The sequence below is a fragment of the Rosa rugosa genome, chromosome 3 (genome assembly GCF_958449725.1).
Source record: "Rosa rugosa chromosome 3, drRosRugo1.1, whole genome shotgun sequence".
NCBI lineage: Eukaryota > Viridiplantae > Streptophyta > Magnoliopsida > Rosales > Rosaceae > Rosa > Rosa rugosa.
Genome location: NC_084822.1, coordinates 48,786,588 through 48,801,574, shown reverse-complemented (window position 1 = coordinate 48,801,574; position 14,987 = coordinate 48,786,588). Strand labels below are relative to the sequence as shown.

The 14,987-nt window shown below is 41.0% G+C and overlaps 3 protein-coding genes across 4 annotated transcripts; 1 reads left to right on the top strand and 2 right to left on the bottom strand.

Annotated features, from left to right (window-relative positions):
* Positions 1 to 2,684: 2,684 nt before the first annotated feature.
* LOC133737868 (uncharacterized) lies at positions 2,685 to 7,321 on the bottom strand. Its single transcript, XM_062165346.1, has 7 exons — positions 5,698 to 7,321; positions 5,143 to 5,198; positions 4,396 to 4,665; positions 4,061 to 4,297; positions 3,527 to 3,646; positions 3,285 to 3,413; positions 2,685 to 2,966 (listed from the first exon to the last, which is right to left on the bottom strand). The coding sequence occupies exons 1-7, from the start codon at positions 7,319 to 7,321 to the stop codon at positions 2,946 to 2,948; spliced, it is 2,457 nt and encodes an 818-aa protein (XP_062021330.1). The 3' UTR covers positions 2,685 to 2,945.
* A 135-nt stretch (positions 7,322 to 7,456) lies between these two features.
* Positions 7,457 to 9,875, top strand: LOC133739668 (uncharacterized). 2 transcript variants are annotated; one of them, XM_062167454.1, is made up of 5 exons: positions 7,457 to 7,538; positions 7,871 to 8,035; positions 8,129 to 8,180; positions 9,147 to 9,213; positions 9,614 to 9,875. In XM_062167454.1, exons 2-5 carry the CDS (start codon positions 7,880 to 7,882, stop codon positions 9,702 to 9,704), a joined length of 366 nt encoding a protein of 121 aa, XP_062023438.1. In that variant the 5' UTR covers positions 7,457 to 7,538; positions 7,871 to 7,879; the 3' UTR covers positions 9,705 to 9,875. The 2 variants fall into 2 exon arrangements, with proteins under 2 accessions (XP_062023438.1, XP_062023439.1); XM_062167455.1 differs by having other exon boundaries at positions 7,480 to 7,538; positions 7,868 to 8,035.
* A 2,021-nt stretch (positions 9,876 to 11,896) lies between these two features.
* Positions 11,897 to 14,040, bottom strand: LOC133740868 (probable receptor-like protein kinase At1g11050). The gene has a single exon (XM_062168802.1). It carries the CDS (start codon positions 14,037 to 14,039, stop codon positions 12,036 to 12,038), a length of 2,004 nt encoding a protein of 667 aa, XP_062024786.1. The 5' UTR covers position 14,040; the 3' UTR covers positions 11,897 to 12,035.
* Between the last annotated feature and the right edge of the window lie 947 nt (positions 14,041 to 14,987).

Sequence of the window (14,987 nt, the reverse complement as noted above, 5' to 3'; positions counted from 1 at the left end):
GAAACACTCCTGCAATCCTATCAGACATGCGGCCAAACAGACAAGCATTGCAGAGGATAACTAGACAAAGGAATCCCTCTTAACCAAGTCACATGTCAAGACTGCAGCTTTGCTGCACCCAGCTCACAAGCGTGATTGTGCAACAAGCCATACAAGAATAAACCTTCACTACATAATGCCTCACGATCTCTCAGGATTTGTTCTAGAGTTTCAATCACCATACACCTGTATAGGCTAGCTTCAAACCAGTGTATAGATACCATTGTAAAGATGAACACTTCGGTTGAGAAAGAATATACAAAGTTTTCCATCATAGTCTTATTCTTTCTCTATTTCAATATGAATTCTAGCTTTTCTATCAAAATTAAGAACTACAAGATCAACTTGGAACATCATTGTTCATGCTTATGCATTCAAACTGAAAAGTAGATAAATAAATTGATAAAGAGAGAATGAGTAATAATGAATTTTGATCCAGCATTTCACGTTTTCGACAGACCACAGAACCAGTAATTGTGCGGTAACACAAAACACATTCAACATCAGATATCTCCTTGTTCATGATAATTCTAATGTAACCAAGCATTACAGATCAGAAACCATGGCCTCTTTTCAAGGCCCAGACTAAGACTACAATTAGAAGTTATCAACTTTTTCTAGTACTCAAAAAAAGAAAATGCAAGGCTGAGCCGACTGAGAAACCACTCTCTAATCCAGACTTCCAAGCTTCATGTAACCGTGAGTGCTCGAATAAGCTTCATCAAAGTTAAAAGCACAGGCCTTTGAGGCCCTGAAGCTTGGCTTCGTAGATTCTGGCTAGGCGTTTTGCCTGCGCGAGGGAGTGGGGGTCCATGGCCAAGACGTCGTGGCGGAGCTCCGGCTTCAGGCCACCGCAGAAAATGGGTATGAGCTGGGTGTCCGTCCATCCCGGAGCGCGGCAAGAAAGCTTTGTGAACTCTGTGATGTACTCATCGACAGTGTTGTGGTGTTGCAGATGAGAAAGCTGAGCCATCAAGTCCAATGTGGTGTTGCAAGAACCCCCAAAGCGGTCTAGGAAGGCAGATACAAAACAATCCCAGGTTGGTGCTGGGTGGCGTGACTCGAAGGCGTTCATCCACAAGGAGGCGTCGGGCCCGAGGTGAGCACCAACTGTGAGTACGCGCTCGTGGAGAGGTACCTTGTGGACTCGAAGATACCTCTCCGCCATGGCAAGCCAACCGACGGCGTCTTCGCCGTTGAACCGCGGGAGGTCAAGGTTGGGAGGCTGAAATGAGCCCAGGTCAGTTTGGTGTTGATTGGGAGAATGGAAATGGTTCAATGAGAAGGGTGCTGATTGGAAGTGCAGTGGTGGAGGAGAAGGGTAGTAATTTGGGTGTGGTGATGAAATGGGTGGGTGTGGAGATGGGGGGTTTGACATTCCCAGACCTGTCCAGGCTAGGACGGTGCTGTGGAGGGCTTGCAGTTGAGCTGTGATGTGGTTTTGGAAGGAGATTTGGTTTTGGATTAGTGTTTGAATGGAGCGGTGAAGCACTTCATTTTGGGCTTGGAGCAAATCAAGACTGGAGATTTGATTTTGGAGTGATGAGGTTGTGGGTGGTTGAGCAGAGGCCTTAGGTGGTGGTGGATAGAGTTGCCCGGAGGGCTGAGATTGCTGCAGAACGCGCATCTCTGAGAGCAGTTGTTGGGAGCACAAAGAGAGGAAATTGAAAGCAAAACAAAATCAAAACATTTTCATTTCAAGAACTGGCCTTGGTTACAGAATATAAACTGAGAGAGCTCAGAGGTGTAGTACTCTTACAAATCAGCAAGACAACACGTGGCAAGGACCACTAGATTATGGGCTAGGGTGCGATCCAATTGCATACCACTGCTACTTGGGCTAAAGATGCAGAATAAAAGGGCCTAATGGTTCCAAAATGAGGTAATGTTTTTTTTTTGATTTGGCAATCACACGGTGTCCTCAAATGCTTCTTAGACCCAGAGACTAATCCGTGCTCGGGTGATCTTGTTAGAACGTTTCCCCCTGCCACCAAGAATATATTGGGATTTAACTTCAATAAGCGTCGGCGGGATTCGAACCCGGGTGTGGGGATTCCACACTTGGAGGCTCTTACCAACTCGACCACTTGTGGTGGTTCAAAATGAGGTAATGTTGATTGAGGTGATCCCAACATCGGCCACCAGAAATTGCGCGTGGGTTTTCACGACATTTGAAATCTGGGTTTGGGAAAATTCATAGCTTCTCGAAAGGAGTCTGGTTTGTCTAAAGATAAAGCTTAAATCTTGTGGGATGCTTACCCTATTACACATGGACTTAAAAGCTGTATAATTATCATAATGTTAAATGAGAAAAATATAGAAGGTACAATCTTTTGGGCTAAATGCACTCTGTTGTGACTTGTGACTTGTATTTTGGTTAAATGTACATCATGATTTGTTCTTTTGAGAGAAATGTACCACATAGTTTGCATACTATTGCATCACGTTTTCTTACCCTGGCGGGGGATTTTGTATTTGCATAAACATTTTGATAGAAGAACATCTGTTGTATACAGCCATGTTCCCCTGGTCAGCAGCTGACCATGGGGAATATGGTCACTCACCGTCCGATTGAAATCGGTCGGTTGATTGCTAAGTGATGAAATCTGAGATGAGAGCTGTCAACCGTCCGATTGAAATCGGACGGTGAGTGACCATATTCCCCATGGTCAGCTGCTGACCAGGGGAACACTACTGCTGTTGTATATTGTGTATTTGCCAAACTGCTAAAGCTGCTGCAACAAACTGTAGCATAGTGCAGACTATAGCACTCTACCAGTGGGATTCGAACTTCAAACTTAGCCATATCAGATCTCCCACCATAACTATCATTTCGTGGATTGGCTGAGCAGCCTGAGATTAATCCAGAGCAACATATCCAGCATAGTAGCATACCCAATCGGTGGTCATTTACCATAGTAAAACACCTGTTGTAATCAAATTTAGGTAATCAGAATCTTAATCCTGTGACAAACTGGTTATTTTATGCAAAGCATCTAAAGCTTGCCAACAGTAAAGTCAAGAGTCTATATAGAAGGAAGATCTACATGGTCTCTATAAATGTGATAAGTATGAGAAAAGAGTGATAGAAGATTGCCAATAATGAAGATTGTGGATGTGTGTGAGAAAAATCATTAGCTTCCTTTCATATAAATGCAATAGTATCATACTCCTCAAAAAAAAAAAAAAATAGTTGAAGGGAATATATTGCGTACATCATCACAAATGGGGAAAAAAAGACATACCATGATATTCCTATTAGCATATCCAACGAAAAGCTTTCCTTGCCAGCACAACAAAGTAGTAATGACAGAATCACAGGGGATGGATCCAATAGGTCTGAAATCGGTTTGAAACTCATCACCAGACCATTCCTGTGACATGAACACGAGTTTGTATGAGATCGTAAGTGGGAATGTGTGATGATAGCAAACTGTTAGCTTCATCTCATCAAGAGACCAGGAACAGAAACAAAACCATATTTTACCTGGACATTGACAGTTTTATCCAACCCTCCTGTGAAAAGCCATTTTCCATCCAGGCCAGTAGCAAATACTGCACCATTGTGCATTTTAATGGATTTCATAAACACATCATTTCTCCAGACCTGAAGAAAGACCAAAAGAGTTTATTTACGAGAAAAGTTAATCATAAAATAATGATGGTGATTATGAGATGAAAAAGAAGAAGCAGTAGCACCAAATTCATATTAGCTTTCCACTTGATGTAAATCTCATTTTCTTACAAGTTATGCAACTCAATCTTGGATCTAGAGTTTATCTGTTATTCGATTTTTATTTTTTCTTCAGTACCCTATTCTACAAGGCCAACTTGATAATGTAAATGCTATGGCAATCAAAACAAGGGAAAATAAATAATCTCAGGATCTCCAATATGTCCAATTAAGTCTTAGGTATTTTTGGTCGGCTATCAAAAGACTAACTTGAGAGTCAATCTCCTAATGCGCAGATGAACATAAGAAATTCTGATCTACATCAAGTAAGGATGAGGAAAAGAATACCTTTAGACATCCATTTTCATGGGTTGCAATGAGCACATGTCTGTCAGCAGCAAGAGATAAGACAGAAACCACAGTTCCAGATGTGTCTTCCCCTAGTACTGCCAAAGGACTGTGATCGCTGAGACTCCATAATCGGATGGTTCCATCCCAACTGCCACTATACAGAACACTATCACAAACTGCAAGTGTTGAAACTACTGATTTATGACCAGACATAGTGCATGATATGGTGCCATCCTGAAATTTTATAAAAGCAAAGAAGTTTTCTGCTGAGATCAGATATGATGCACATAAGTAGACAATAACAGACAATACGATAGATGTAAAACCCTCACCTGCATAGACCATGCTTTTACTGTTCTGTCTCCACTGCCGGTATAAATATATCCAGTTCTAAAGGCCAAGGCATGAATACCACTAAAGCGCCAATCTTTCTGCTCATACAGTATCTTTAATGGTTCTTGCCCAAGAGGGGAACATGTGCTCCAGATAAATATGCCACCTCCACTGTCACCACTTATGCACAAGGGTTTCTCTTCATCTACATAAATTAGAGCCTTAATGGTATGCTCATGGCCTTTAAATGTATGTACATGACAGAAGTCCTGCATGGAATTTGCATGGACAGAACTAAATGAAAGGGAAAACATAAGAGAGTCTACAATTAAATAAACAAATAAAATAGACAGTTTAAACGTCATAAGTCACCAAAATGAACTATAACGAGTTCATAATATACTCTGGGGAGGCCAGCCTCCAAGTGTTGTGTGACTATCCTCAAATTTACCAGCATACGAACACCATAATCAACAGTGCCCCCCTCATCAAATCATTTAAAATATCAACTTATCAAGCATTCACCAAGGAGATTAACAAAGACATACTGCATCATATGTGTTTAAGACATCACAAGAAATTATTTGATAGATGTTGCGACACTAACAGGCTGACTACTCATGATTAGTAACTCTGAGGAGATCAATAGCAATTATATAAAGACAACTCCATGTTATCACCAAACAAAAAAAAAAAAAAAAAAAAGAGAAAAAGACAAAACTTCAAGACTTACATCCAATTTATACCTGCAAAGACCACACATGGATGGTTTTGTCAAATGAGGAGCTAAATAGAAATTCTCCTGCAGCAAGAAGTAGAAAGTGCATAAAAAATTGTCAGATACTTAAATATTAGCCAAAAGTATGCAAGCATGATGACTGACTTCTACGTTCAGATATCATTCTCTTGGCAGCCAAAGAAGTTGTGTCAAACATGAAAGGAAAGCCAATTTTGGGGGATCGGATTTTTTCTTTTCAGGACAAAATACTTGACATATCTTAATATAAGTTATAAGATGTTGTAGGCTTGTTTAATTCAACTTGATCATCTTAAGATGTTTTTCTTTAAAATTATAACAAAAGGAAAAGAGAAAAAAAGAACACTATCTTTCGGCTTTTCTCTGAAACAATTATGTGGTAGGTCTGTTAAACATTTTAGTGTCAAAACACCCCTTCCATAGTTCTTTAATGTACCCATATCCATAGTTCCTCTCTCATTTTCCTCCCTCCCTCCACAGCATCATACACATGGTTTAACTGATGCTATCAGATATGCAACCTTAAAGTATGATATAATTATACCTCCAACAGCTAATGCTGTAATAGAGTCACGATGGCCCTGCAGAACTTTAGATTTGACCTTTCCCTCTGCGAGTCCATCAACAAAACCATTCTCAGACCTCCCCTCATCAACCTGATCAAAGTCTGCTCCTCCACCAACTTCTTTTCCCTGCAACTCATGTTCTTTCTGTGTTTCTGACATTTTCTTGGGCATCTGACAGAGCTCCCCCAGAATCAAGCAACAACTTGTGCTGTTCTCCTTAACCGGTCTCTCCAAACCGGCCATGATATCATATTGAGGTTTAATAATCAGTTCCCTAATGCAAATCATAACATCAATCACTAGTGGACGACTTGCTGGATCATAATTCAAACATTTACAGAGAGTCACCCTCAGTGACGCATATTCAGAACCCAATCTACTGTCCAGCAAATCACCAACTCTTTCAATCCAACTTGCATACATTGAATGATCGCAAATATGATTCATATTTCCAATCTCTTCACTGAACTCTTTCCCAAGAAGCAGACTGAGCAAAACACAAGCTAATGACCAAACATCCGAGCCATACCCAACCATATATTTCGAGCTCTCACATTCCACTGCAATGCCCTCTTTCTTCAACACCTCAAACAACACCTCCATGCTAACAAAAGCCTCATCTTTCAATAAACTCCCAAACATCACTCCCATTTCTTCAGCACCAATTCCCTTTCTACCAGAAACACTATCCCCAACACTTCTCCAAACCTTCCTTCCCATCACCAACACCTCATTCAAATCCACAAAAACATGGCCAAACTCATCGAATCCAAAACACGAAACACCAAAACCACCACCAACAAACCCCTCCGAATGCAACCCCATCACCGCCTCACACACCTCCATACCAATCACACCAAAACCACACAACCCATCTCTCCCAAACCCATCCCCATTTCTCAAACCCCTCAACTTCTCCTCAAACCTCCCATTCTGGCTCTCACACACTAAATACAAAACCCCATCTTCCACATTACCCCAAAACCCATAAACCTTCCCTATCCTCCTACACTGCCTCCCAGAACCTCTCAGCAATAAACCCAATTCTCTCCTCTCCTCCTCTGTCATTTCACTCAAACACTTCATAACCCTCACATTGTAGCTAAACTCAAATTTAGAATCACCCAATCTCTCCAAAAACCCAACTTGAACTAACCCCACAGCAGCACCAGAATCACAAAGCCGAGCCCTTTCTTCCTTTTCGACCAAAACGGCGTCATACCCAACGACCCAGTCCTTCCAAGCACTATAAAACTCGTCGGACCATAGCCGCGGCAGGAATTTAAACACTTCTTCATCCGCGGATTGCTGACGTGGCTTCCGGGGATCGTCGGAATTAGGGTTAGGGTTTTGCGGCGGAGAGAGGGAGAGAGAGAGCGAGAGGAGGTCGATGTTCTTGGGCAGCGCGGCGGCGCCGTTCTGAGGGTACTTGACTAGCTGAGTACACGCCGGGCAGCGAATCGTCTCCGGGTAGCGGTGGGGCAGCTTCGCCAGGCAGACCTCGCACGCCGAGTGGCCGCAACCCAGCACGCGCGGAATCGTCGACGCGCCGTCGTAGTTTTGGAGACACACTGGGCACTCCGGCAACTCCGGTAGCTCCATTTTTTGCGTTATCCAAAAACGACGACGTGTTGGTTTAATATCTTTGGGCTTTTGTTTTCTCTTGGACGTTTACGTCCCCGGAGTTTTTCTGAATTAACGAAATTGCCCTTCTGATTAGTACTGGGTTAAATATAGGGACAGGGTTTAGAGCTCGGTTCAAGTATTGACTGAAGAGGGATCTAAGTGAGCGGTCAGCGGTAGCTATTTCGATTCTGAGGTATGCTCTCTGTTTTGGGTTTCTGATTAAATGTGATGCTGAGCTGAATTTGATTTGGGTATTGATCATGATCAGCTGATTTTCAATTTTGGTGTGCTCAAATTATAGTCTTGGGCATGAAAGATTGTTCTTTTTTGTTTAATTTGTGAGTAAGACAAGAGATCTGGTGCGTTGTTAGTCCTATTTCGTTAAAGATAGTATCTTTACAGTAAAAATTGATGAACCCAGAAAAACCCTTATTGACGATCCTGTAATTTCAGTATGGAGGATATATGGGGTTATTTCTAGTTTTTGTTGTTGACATTGTTTGCTATGGTTTGAAATGCGAGTAGGAGAAGATCATGGCGGGGCCGGGGAGTTCGATGTTGTATTCCTTCCTTCTGTTCACTGTGATTCTCTCACTTCAAGAGATGTATAGAGGGAAGTTAGCATCAACTGAGTTGTTTACGATTCTCGGGGGATTCATCAGTTCCCTCTTGTTCCTTGTGCTGCTCACTGTAAGCCCTAAAGCTCATTTTGGAGAAACTTGCACTGTTTATAGTTCCATATAGCGAGCTTATATCCTATGGCATTGGTTTTTGTTCTTGCAGTTCATTGGCAATTATCAGGAAACATGTGGCGTAAGGACTGGCTGGGGTGCTGGTGAGTGTGTGTGTATGTGTGTGTTCATTTGTATTTGTTGCGTTCTAAGAGGGTTAGTGTGAATTAGGGTCTTTAAAATGGCAAAAAAAATTCCATCCTATCTATTGTGGTCAAGTGAGCACCTTTTGTAGAATTGCACTCACCAAGGAAGATTCATCCTTGCCAATTTGTTGGATATGACAACACGACTATCCTCTAACTAGTTCTGCCCTTTTAATTATTCAATCCAAAGCAACTATTGATAATGCACAAGCCTCAGTAACATGCCACTGTCTGCATAGTGAATTTTCTGCATGACCTAGGTTTCCCTTGACCATGCAAGTTATATTTGGACTCTCATGAATGTCATGTCTAGGTTTCTTGGACTGTGACCAGCCCAATCCTAAGTCTCTGTTACATGTTTCTTTGAAGTTGGGAAGATAAAAAATATAAAAATAAAAATAAAACAGAGAGAGGAGAAAATAATGCAACTCTTAAATTCTAGCAACCTAGTAGACCAATTTTGTTGTTTTGACTTTTCTTTGTGGGGAAGAGAAAGATGGGTGAAACATTCAGCTAAGTAAAAGTTTCTAGCAAAATTCAACATGCTTCCTTACCATTTTTGTATGAACAACATTTTTCCAGTGTTGTTCATAAATGATCTAACCTTGTTTTGATATTCAGCAAGTACCTTGTTTGTAAGACTTTTCAGGTGTTCATAAATTGTCTGACCTTGCTTTTGATATTCAATAGTAAGGAAAGGAAGAATCAGTTGTTCAGATCTTAGTAATCACCCTAAACTATTGACACCCAGGGGGGCGGGGGACAGTGAATATGGACTTTTCTTTTACAGATTAGTTTGGTGGCGACTTGAGGGTTCTTTTTCGTCTATACATGAATCACTTTCTCAGTTCAGACTGTTAATTCGTTGATGTGTTACTTATAACAAAATGTAGTGATCAAATTTATTTAATTTTTCTTTTGCAGTTATTATAGCAGAAGCAGTTGCTCTTATTGCTGCTAGCACTGTCCATCGAGTTTGTATCACGACATGGTAATGCTAGCTCTTGATTTACTAGTTATGGATGTGCATGTTTTGGCTCTAGTCCCCGTATTGATAAGGAGCCTGACGTTTTCATGAGGTTGAGATTAGGCTACTAACCGAGTCTCAATATTTTGTTACCAAAATACCTTTGTATGAAATAGTCTGCTTTAAAATAGACAATAGATAGATTAGAGGGATCATTATTTTTTGCTTTTTGCATCTCCTTTTAAGTTACATGCTTATTTTTCAACTGTGTCCTTCAGAAAAGGAGAGATTTAGATTCAGTGATTGATACATATGAATTCCATTTCATAACATAAGGACTTCAAAACCTTTTGAGTATCTGAAACTCTTGCAACTGCTGTCAATAGTCTTGAGACGTTGTTAATGATCTAATTTTTCCGTGCAGTTTCTTGTTCTCTGCCGGATTACTGTATGAGGTCAACAAGCTTTCAGGGATAATGCTTTCCAAAAGTGAATCTAAAACAAAAAGGCACTGAGCGGTATTTATTTTAATTCACATGTTTTGAAATGTTTTTGTTCCCTTTTCTTCCGAGTACAATTTAGCCATAGTAGAAAAGAGAAGTATCAGTTTTAATGTATCAGATATTTGTCAAACATGGAGCTTGAAAGATTTGATTCAATCAATAGCATTTCTGGGATCTTGTTTACATCTGGTACACCTGGAGATTAGCTCACCAGAGCATATTTATGAGATTGTTTACTTCATATTTCTTCTCTCTCTCTTTATAGTTTCTTATATCCAAAGGCTCCCCTTGTGTTCTGTGAAATTTTGCCACCCTGAGAAATGAACCAGAGACCAAAAATAGACGCCTCCACAAAGTCTGTTTCTCCTTAATTTGCATGCAAGTTCCATAGATTGGATTTGGTTTTTTGCTGCTAATTTATCCAAGGTTCGAAAGTGAAAGAAAGAAGAGCAGACAATGCTTAGAAATATTTATTTGTTTTTTGTTTGAGGGATAGTTTACAAATCTAGATGATGAAGACCAGCGGATTTTTAGGGAAGTACCAATTGCATTTTGCTGGTATTAGTTGGTCTTATTTTGAGTACACGTTTTCAGAGTCTTTAGGTAAGGAAGGCCAAGGAGGTTGAAAACATAACACTCTGGTATCTTGTACCATTTAAGTTAGTACTTGTGTACACCAAACATAGCCCAAAACATTGTCTAAGGCCATCTCCAGCTGTGGGGGGCTAAAATAGCCCCCCAGCTAAATTTTAGCCCCCGATAATCACTATTCATGTAAATAGTAAGGGCTATAATTTCTACCATCTCCAACCCTTAGGGCTATAAGTTTAAATATCATGTTATTTTATTGTTTGTCCTTTAATCTCAGCCATTGATTTTGTTGATTAGAATTTTATGCCACCAGCGTGGTCCCCACGAAGAAGAAGCCCAAGGGCTAAACAAAGGGCTATGTTTAGCCCAGCCCTTGGCCCTTTTAGCCCCCCAAATCAGTTTTTGTTATAGCATAGCCTTGGGTTGGAGATGGAAAATGGTGTTTTTTGGGCTATACCAACCCCTTAGCCTAGGGTTGGAGATGGCCTAACATTGTACCGGTTAACATTCTTTATTTGTACCATATCCTTGAACATTGTACCGGTTATCCCACAAAATATAGTCGAGAGCTTCTTCAAAATCCATGGGGTCTTCCTCCTTTTCAAATTTAGCATTTCTCCGATATTCTGATCAGGGTCCATCGTACATTGGAAAAAAGATTCACCAGCATTGGTAAGTACAGTCAGGTCATTGTTTGCCTCTGCATTTTCTTCTCGGGGTCGTTCCTGAAGACAGTTGGATGTATGCTATCAATATTTGAAAAATGAAAGATCAAAAGTTTCAACTACTTGGAAATTGGATAATCTCCTTCTCCTAGTTCTTGTATGCAATTTCAAATCAATTAATTCCATCAATATAAGGTAATGAAGAATAAGAATGGATTCCTGAGAAGTGAGAACCATAAGAGTCATGAGTTCTCACCAGTCACCTTGCAAAGGCACATCTGCTGCAACTTTCATCAGCAGTCCGGTCAGCAACTTTCAACCAGCATCAATCACTTTGGTCAAGGGCCGTAACAACCGCAAAACGCAATTTTTCCAGTGTCATAATAGGGATGATTAACGCAATTTTTAGTATTGAACACTAAAATTAATGACAGGAAATATGTATATACACAAACATGAAGCTAATGATCCTTGTATAAAGTTTCATTCTTGAGTTAGCTAATGATCCCTCTTTAGTTTATGAACTATGTGTATGTGAGCAATTCAATTACTTGAATTACATGTCTCAATCACCCATCTAACTATCTATTCCGAGTTTCGAGTTCCAACATACATACAATTGTAGATAGCAAGGGAAATAAAGTGGCGAAGCAAACTTACTGTAGACGGCGTCGTCTTGGGTTGAGAGCTCGACGCATGGTGCAGTTGTCCCTCCTCTCGATTAAGGAAGCGTTTGTGTTCTCGTCTCCTTTGCATCTCAAAAGAGTGAAAAGACTGGGGGACATATATATATACGTACCCATTCTAAACGACGTCATTTTTGGTGTTGTTTAACAAAAACACACGTGCAACTGCAAGTATTAAATATGATCCGCCAACATTTTGAACATTTTGACCGAGGGTTGGTAGAAATCAAAAGAAAGATTGAGACTTTGACAGTTTGAAACGTTGTTGCGCAAAAAGAATATGTAATTTCATCAATTTCTTGTTTTAGTCACCAATGTACAAAAGAATGCCGTAGCAAAGATAAACAGAAGATAGAAATGATACAAACACATATACCAAACTACCAAGCGTCCTAGTTAGTTCACACCTTCAATCTATGTTGGGGACTCGGAGTTACAGTGCTTGAACTAAAGCTGGGTCTTGATCTTTCACTTTCCAGAATGGTAGAAAACCCAAAAGAAGATCTATAAGACTCATTCCCAAGTGGCATTGGCCTATCTGGTAGTTCAGGAATATCAATATCACCCTCCAACATCCTCAGTGCTTCTGAAATGGTAGGCCTAAAAGCCACCATAACATGAGCACAAAGAATCCCAACATTCACAAACCTCTGCATAACACTCTTTGGTCCTTCCTCCCTCAATGTTTCATCAAAAACCTCCTCCAAACTCCCTGCTTTCGTATGCATCCACGCCCAATCCGTGATCAAAACAACCGAATTCAAATTCGTGCTGGAATTCGATGTGTCCAGCACTTTCCTCCCACTCATGATCTCAAGAATCACAATGCCGAAGCTGTAAACATCGCTCTTCTCCGTAAGCTGTCCATAGAGCGCATATTCAGGTGCCAAATAACCGTAAGTGCCAGCAACTCTTGTTGTCAAGTGAGTATGCCCCTCTGAACTTTGCTTGGCCAAACCAAAATCTGCAACTTTCGCCTTCATTTCCGAGTCCAAGAGTATGTTAGTTCCTTTTATGTCCCTGTGATAAATAGCAGGCTTGATCCCATTGTGCAAATAAACAAGCCCCTTTGCAACATCAAGTATTATACTCTTTCTCTGAGGCCAACTCAATCTCCTATTACTATTGCTCAAGTGGTCACTCAGATTCCCATTTGACATGAGATCATAAACCAAGAACCTCCTTTTCCCTTTAAAATCATCGCTAGTAACACAACACCCTCTAAGCGAGAGCAGATTCCTATGCCGGATTTTGCTTATAATCTCTACCTCATTTGAAAACTCCTCATCCCCTTTCGAATCCAAAGACTCCATATCAAGAATTTGCTTCACTGCAACAAGAGTCCCATCAGCAAGTGTGCCCTTGTACACAACCCCATACCCACCTTGGCCTATCATGTTCTTCTGAGAGAACCCATCAGTGGCTCTCTCAAGCTCCGAAATCCCAAACCACTTTGCACCAGAATTAGGCAACAAACTAGCTCTAAAGCTACTCACATACTCTTCATGCCTAGCATTTTGCCTCCCTTTCAAGTCATACCTCCTGTACATGACTATAACCCCAACAGCAAGCAAAATCCCAAGAATAGCCCCCAAAACCCCAAACACCCATTTCAGCAGAGTCTTTCTGCTCACCTGACTTGAACTCTTCTTGGACAGAGGCAGGCCCAGAATGCAAGCCCCAGTTCTTGGATCATCAGGACCCAACTGATTCACAATCCCTGCAGCATACAACACAGTAAAGTAGAAACATTTGGTTTTGTTTGGGCCCAACCCGCTCAACAAGTTAGTCACACTCAACCCTGCATCAAGGCAAGAGCTGCACTTGGTAAGCCCCTCCAGATCTCCCTTGCACGATGTGTCTATAGCGCTGATGGCCCCCACCTTTTCCGTCCAGTCCTGGACGGAGAGGATGCCGGCACAGCTGGCAGGGCTGGCGACGAACTGGCTGGAGTTTTGGAAGCAGAGGGGGACTAGGGTGGGCTGGAGAGACAAAGATGAGAGCTTGGACTGGAAATCAGAGAGGCAAGCAGCGGAGGCGGTGGAGTTGGGGAGCTGGAACATGGAGGTTTGCTTGAGGTGTTGGGCCAGGCCTATGCCGAAGAGGCTGAGGAGGGTCTGGCAGCAGTGTGTGCCGTTCGGGGCGAGGCAGAGGGAGGTGTCCCATGGGAAGGTTTCGACGTAGCTCAGATCTATTGGGCATGATGAAGCAGTAGCTGCAACAGTGTTGAGAGTGATGAAGATGAGGAAGACAAGGGAGCAGAATGTGAAGGTTTTGCTGCACATCTTGCTTGATGTGCTTGTGGTCTGAAAATGGTGTTGGACATTTTGGATTGAGGAATATAGAGTTTGAGTTTGAGCAGTGAAAGTGGTCAACGTTGGCTGCGGATTGGTCAAAAGAACCATACATGCACGTTTTTGTTTTGGATTTTGTTATTTTGTTAACCATCTATGGGGGGTTATGATAATGAGGTTTGGTGGTTAAGCAACTACAAAAAGTTCCAGTTCCCACTTAAGAAGAAGAATAAACTAGTGTTTCTGCACATGTGAAACTCAATAAACTAGAGTTTGACACTTCCAATGAGATTAGTATTTTACAAGTTGTGGATTAAACCAAGTCTTGTTCTTGTTATTCTTAGGAAAATTAGTTAACTATGTATGGGAAAATTCAGTGTGACGGTAGAAAACTTGAGTACTACAACTCTTCTGGGATTTATTTATTACCATATGTACTCGAACATTGTTTTTGGCTGAGATTTGGTGACCAAAGGAAAGTAAACAGCTTTCCTTTGTCAAGAAGATACGAATTCATTGTTTGGGCTTGATGCCTTCTGTAGGTTTGTGTTTGTTGTTTTATTCTTGGTCTAATTAGGGTTGATTCTATCTAGATTGACAAAATGTTTTGGTTTGATATGATTTTTGATTAACAACAAAAGTAAATCAATTCGTGTCAAACCACCACCAATTTGGTTTCATTCGATTTTATAACAATTATGAAGTTGTGCGCATATCTTGAATTTAAAACCAATAGACCAATCAAACCAACCTAATTCATAAAGAAGTTTGGTTCCAAGAAATTGCAGGCAACTATGTCCCCCCCCTCTTTAGGTTGTATTTTCTTTTTATGTTATTAATAAAATAAAAATAGGGGGACGAGCGGTGGATTCTCAGAGTTGGCAAACTCCTTTCCTTCGGGATAAAGGGTGGGACTTGTTTCCTACATCGTTTGCTTCCGATAAGATAATATCGCCTAATCCTTTATTCAAATAAAATAAAAATTGACTAAATGCGTTCACTTGCCGATCGGTGAAATTACCTAAACCGATATGTGTACTTTATACTTGTTGTTATGTG